This window comes from Orbicella faveolata, unplaced genomic scaffold, assembly GCF_042242905.1.
Source record: "Orbicella faveolata isolate gen_17 unplaced genomic scaffold, um_ofav_v1 contig_47, whole genome shotgun sequence".
In the NCBI taxonomy this organism is placed as follows: Eukaryota; Metazoa; Cnidaria; class Anthozoa; order Scleractinia; family Merulinidae; genus Orbicella; species Orbicella faveolata.
The window spans coordinates 9,994,837-10,000,836 of record NW_028301577.1 but is presented as its reverse complement, the minus strand read 5'-3'; the positions used below and the strand labels follow the sequence as shown (position 1 = coordinate 10,000,836).

General features: G+C 39.8%; 2 protein-coding genes across 2 annotated transcripts in view; one reads left to right on the top strand and one right to left on the bottom strand.

Annotated features, from left to right (window-relative positions):
- Positions 1–3,657: 3,657 nt before the first annotated feature.
- The window catches only part of LOC149097048 (uncharacterized), a 347,996-nt gene continuing 345,653 nt past the window's right edge, over positions 3,658–6,000 (top strand). Inside the window, exon 1 of the mRNA XM_089280095.1 lies at positions 3,658–3,727. The gene's annotated coding sequence lies outside the window, so the exon portion shown is untranslated. The remainder of the gene's footprint in view (positions 3,728–6,000) is intronic.
- The window catches only part of LOC110048347 (uncharacterized), a 34,115-nt gene continuing 33,912 nt past the window's right edge, over positions 5,798–6,000 (bottom strand). Inside the window, exon 14 of the mRNA XM_089280092.1 lies at positions 5,798–5,924. Within this exon, the coding sequence (XP_089136218.1) occupies positions 5,914–5,924 (11 nt within the window). The 3' untranslated portion in view covers positions 5,798–5,913. The remainder of the gene's footprint in view (positions 5,925–6,000) is intronic.

Genomic DNA, 6,000 nt, shown 5'->3' with positions numbered 1-6,000 from the left:
GTTGTAAGGTGAGAAATGGACGTGACTTGCCGTTGGGAAACTGTGCAGCTGCTGTTATGATAGCAATTGTCGATAATGAAGTGTTTCGCATTTCGATTAAAAGTCAATTAATCAAAAACGGCAGCAACAGAGAGATGTTATCAACATGCATTAAATGGATTCAGATAAGATTTATGGTGACTGTAAACATGTCATTGTCAACAGAACTTGCAGCGGACTGGATTTGATCTAATGGCGTCTCACCGTCCGCACGAAGGCTTAACGTTTACACAGCTTTATACATGCATTTCAAGAACTTCCTCTTTGAGAATCCTTTTGTTGGTAAATATAATTTTTCGCGAAAGAAGAGTTATGTTTACTTATTTTAGAGGTCTAATGCGCCAGTACATGTAAAAATGAAAGACCTATTGAAGGTTTGTTATGTTCTTTTTTTGCCTTGCTATTCCAGGAAAGCGTATTTGTGGTGATATCAAATCTTTGTACTGGAGCAGAATTACAAATATTAAAGCAACAATAAAACAGTAAATCACATTGACTGCACGCTTTGTATCATATTTCCAGAAGTGGTTGCAGTGCAACGGGGTGTGCGTCAATTTTGACCAATTTCAGTTGAAATTTCAACATTCCAACATGCAAATATTGAAAAGACTCAGCAATAACCCGCCGAGACCTATCAATTTCTACGGAACATTCTACACCTATTAAAATAAAAGCAAATGGCTCATTTATTTTTAGCCTTTTCACGACGAAAGACGAAATAAATTGATCAAATATTTTTGCTTAAGTTTTCAACCATCACTAATTCCTTTTGTACGAAGTTCCGTTTGAAATTAGCTCTTTATTCAAGAGTTCCTCTCCTCAGTCTTTCAAGGAAGAGAAAAAGCCGCTGTGACTTTGTTTGTGTAAATAAAAATTGAAAACGGGAAAACGTCTACGTCTATAACTGGCCAATTATTCACTGAATAGTCTGATTTTAAAAGGAGCTTAAGCAAACCAGGACGGCGACGGCAACGACAACGTAATCAAACAAAGATTTAGTAATCGATCAGTTTATTGGCTGTGCACGTGCGTTACAAATCCTTGTATTTTTCTTAGCCGTCCTCTTCAAAACAACAACGTGAAATGACCAAGTCCTGAGTATTTTGCAGAACGTGAGCCGCGACGGCTAATTTTTCGTATTTTCTCTTGGAATTGATCAATGGCGTTAAATAGTTAGTTTGAGCAGGTTTATGAGACCGACCGACGGGCTGAAAAGATCTATATAATTGCGAAATTCAAAGGTAAAATATCAATCCTTTTTTACTAGGCGTCGTCCTTGGCGCCGCCGTCGCAATTGCTTAAGGTCCCTCAAGATCGAGAAGAGGGAGTGATAGCGAGCGACCTCGGACAGTCTGAGCTAGAGAACTGCACGAGGGTATCCAATTTAACCAAACCAGAACATGGTTTCTCAATTTAGAAATAACCGATAAATCCTTCTTTCCAACCAGTGCCAGACGAAAAAATTGGACGTTTCAGCTCGCTGTATAATTATCAACCACTGACGATTCGATTCTGAGCTCTTCATAATCTACTATACCTCCCAAAAACATAATTCAAAATGTAATTTTAAAAACCGGGCGTAACATCTGAAAATAGTGGAATAATAAGGTGTTTTTGACTTAACACTTGAAATTGCCTCAAGCGAATAATAAAACAAATAATCTTCGACAACACACCCATGTGGCTACACTAAAATCGTTCACTCACTCACTCACTCACTCACTCACGCACTCACGCACTCACGCACTCACGCACTCACGCACTCACGCACTCACGCACTCACGCACTCACGCACTCACGCACTCACGCACTCACGCACTCACGCACTCACGCACTCACTCACTCACTCACTCACTTACTCACTCACTCACTGATTCATTCACTCATTGATTCATTGATTCGTTGATTGATTCATTGATTCATTGATTCATTGATTCATTGATTTATTGATTCATTGATTCATTGATTCATTCATTGATTCATTGATTCATTGATTCATTCATTCATTCATTCATGACGAGAGAACTGGATGAAAATCCTTGACAAGTTGCACGAAAGTTAAGATGATATTCAAAAATATATGCGAAAGCACCCCTCAGAACTACATGGCATTCCCGGAATCGTCTATACTTTTACGGAAGATGTGGTCATTAAGTTAACAGGTGAGGTGTTAAATTTGCCCATCTCGATTGAAGGACATCTCACATATGTTACATAATGCAAAGTACAAAACAAAAAGCGTTATTGTCAAGATCATAAGCGACAAGATGAACACCGAACTCTATAGGAAGCGAACTGTACTAAAAAACGCGAGGATTTCATCTTTATTTCCGACTGTTTATTAGCTCCGCCCATACATATCAACGAGAATCTAACGCTTTCTCGAAGAGATCTGATGAAGGAGGCCAGTCAGGCCTTGGTGTCTGTAGGCGTTTGATCACTTGATGGGAAGAATTACGTTAAAATTTTAAATTTCTGCTCCATCGTCATGATGCTGAAAGTATTAACAAATGCTAATCTTATCACGCGAAGCAACAAATAAGCATCAATAAATTTAAAACTGCACGGAATCGGAAAAACAACGAAACAAATACATAATTAAGTTGACGCCGAAAAGTGAAGGAAAAAGAGAACAAAGACACCTTCATGGGTGCAACAGCGAAATACAATCACACATTAGTATTAACTACTTGTATGCTGTTTAGGAGTGTCCTAGTCCCGGGTTCCTAGTTTAGGCGGTTTATCCTTCCTAAAGTTGTGATTTTAAAATGAAAGATTTAAAAAAACAGATAAAACTCTGCGCCTGAGCACAGCCAGGCAGTTTACACAGTCATTGGTTGCTGAAGTCTTCTTGAGAATGAATCATCTTCGGTGCGCCATCAGGCGAAGTTCTATCCCTAACTGTTAGAGGCTTAAGAAACTAGGTTAAACGAAGGATCGAATTACCTTAACTTATCTGAAATTGAAGATCAAAATTACCAAATTTACCTCCCGCAGGAAAGATGTTCGGAACCTAAAGACGAAATGATATTGAAGATGGAGTTGGGAGGTGACATTTTCTTTTCTCACGGGTCTATCTATTGTATTTTGATAAATCATTTGAGGTAGATGCGACCAGTTAAGATCTTGGTGGTAGAATTGTATCGCTTAGTTTGATCTTCATCCCAGCTAAAATTTCAATTTTGTTATTACTCCCCAAATGATTCATCTTTTGTAGCTGTAGATTTGCCGCATATATGTCACTCAGATAGACTAAAAGAACTCACTATAAACCTGAAAAAACTGAGACCAGGCCTAACTACTCATAAATAACCGGCTCTTAGATTTGCTAACGTAATTCTATAGTTTTAAGGGAGTAAAAGAGCCCCAACTTTTAAATCTTTTGTAAAATGTTCCAAAGTGTTTTCTTTTTATCTTATTATTGGTTCTTAAGTCTTTAAACATTATATCCGACACTAAGTCGATACAAACTTTAATAAACTAGTAGTAATCGTAGATTAAAGAGTGCGTTCGAGGTTTGGTAGGTTTGCTTTTTTTAAAAAAGGCAAAAAATCTAGGAAAAGCATTTTCTGCCTGAGCTGTTGGCTAGGCGTAAAATTGGCCTCCCTCCAGCAGGAGCGAAAACAAATGAATTGATCGCAAAGCACGTGCATACGAGAGGGTTTGTTCTCGTTTATACATGTATTACGTAATATTAGTTACGACCGGTCAGTAAAAACCACGGAATGCAGTTGGTAGGCCGCATTTAGTCCGCAGTCCGCGTTTTATACCTGAGTCCGTGTTTTATACCCAGTCCGCAGTCCGATGTCCGCAGTCCGCAGTCCGCAGTCCGCAGTCCGCAGTCCGCAGTCCGCAGTCCATGTTTTATACTGACCGTGTAAATCGACACAAACGATGCCTGTTCCATCGGTATGCGAGACGACGTGCTTTTACTGCCAAAACTAAGACAATTATTCTGTTAAAGAACACGACTTTGAATCGCCTTGGCTTTGCGGCAACAGCTACAGGGCATTTTCACTTCCGAAACAATGAAACGGAGGACATGTTGGTGCACCAAAGCAATCCTGTGGGAGTTGAACTCTTTTCCTATGTAAACACTTTCTTTGGGTTTATGTTACATAATTTGCGCGCAGAAACCTAGGCCAGCGAAGTGAAACTACACATTTCCTCCTTTGATTTATTCAGCAGAAAGCAGCGTTGGTTTTGGTCGAAGAGAAGAGGATACACAACACGCAGCTAAGCTACAGCTTTCTGTTCGTTCGAAAAGTCGTACACATTTCGTGAAGACATGTCTCCAAGGTTTTTAAATGCCATTAACACTGACTTCGAACTTTAAATAAACAACTTATCCGCTACAGTCCACAATAAGCTGCCTCGACACTCAATATTGCACAACACTCGAAAGAAAGCACATGGACGAACATGGAGATGACGTCATTTTCCCCTGAGGAATTGTTGTCCAATTGGTGTCCATAGAAAGACACATACACAAAAACTAGAATTCTTCCGCATTACTCTATTAGAACTGCGTTTTCTCGAACGCAATAATCAGAATGAACGACCGAGTGAATAACGGGAAACTGGGCACCAGTAGTTTAAATAACGTTTTTCCCTCAAATTCTACCCCGATTAACCTACCCTCACATTTCAAGAATTAGAACAAACATTTATGCAAAATCAAATAAAATTAAATTTAAATTCATGAATGGCGCACCTCTCGGGTAAGCCTCAGTAGGAGAGCATGAAAACCACACGCGCGTGTGGGAATAGAATCATTAATTTCAATATGGCGCTCCAGTTTTACTGAAGGAAAGAATTTCCCCACCATGTGAGGGTTGTTATTGTCTGTTGCTAGAACCTTCAAAGCCTGACGAAGGCGCAGTTACACCTGGCATTCCATTTTTCGAGTAACATGACGCGTAATTTCGTTGTGACAAATTAAGTAGTGCAGGAAATCGTGGCTGGTGTAATAAACCCTGAAATATGTATGTCACACAAAGTTCAGTAAACCACTTCCGGGCCTCTCCATTCCGATATACGGCTGCAAACTACTTTTTCAATGCGATGTTTCGGGGGTAAAATATGTTGCAAGAGCGGGCAATGAACAGACAAATTGTAGACAAGCTACGAGCAGTTTCCCTTCGACCGAAACTTACGGTTCGAATTTCCGCCAAGTTTTTAGTGGCAAATGGAACAGATTTTTGTCGTAATTCCCCCCCCCCCCCCCACTCCCAAATAATATTTCTAGGAAAGAAAGCAACTATTATCTCGAGATATATCCCAAAATATTTGAATTTTTCTTACAAGAAATTTCCGTTCCATTTGATTTTGTTTCCGGAATGTTCCAAAAATCTCGGTTCAGTGGTTCTTATTTATGAAATTCAGCAATTCTTGGATTTTCCAGAGACTTTTCCAAGCAATTGTCATAACGTTCACCCACGTATTTTACCATTCTGTATCATTTGCCCCCGTCATAGACCGGAATTTTGGTCGAATAAGAAGCACACATCGTTCCTTGTTAAAGTGCCTTAATGAAACTACTTCACGTTATGCGCATCTTGAAAAGTTTAGCCTAAGGTCTTCAAGTTCGTCGTTTCAGTCATCGGTCAAACAGTCAGAAAGCCTGTCAGTCAGTCAGTCAATCAGTCAGTCCACCAGTCCATCAATCCATCAGTCCATCAGTCCATCAGTCCATCGGTCTGTCAGTCAGTCAGTCAGTCAGTCAGTCAGCCAATCAAACAATCAAGCAATCAATCAATCAGTCAAGCAAGCAAACTTTATTTTAAGAGTGACACTTGACAGTTATCAAACAAATGAATGTGTGGCTCTCTAAGCCTCACTAAGCCATGTGACTGAGCTGCGTCGACAGACCATTCAAGGTGCAGCTGCGGAACAGAAAATGACACAGGAATCAATTCTCTTCAAATGCAATAGCAACAATCGACTACCGCACCTTTCCCA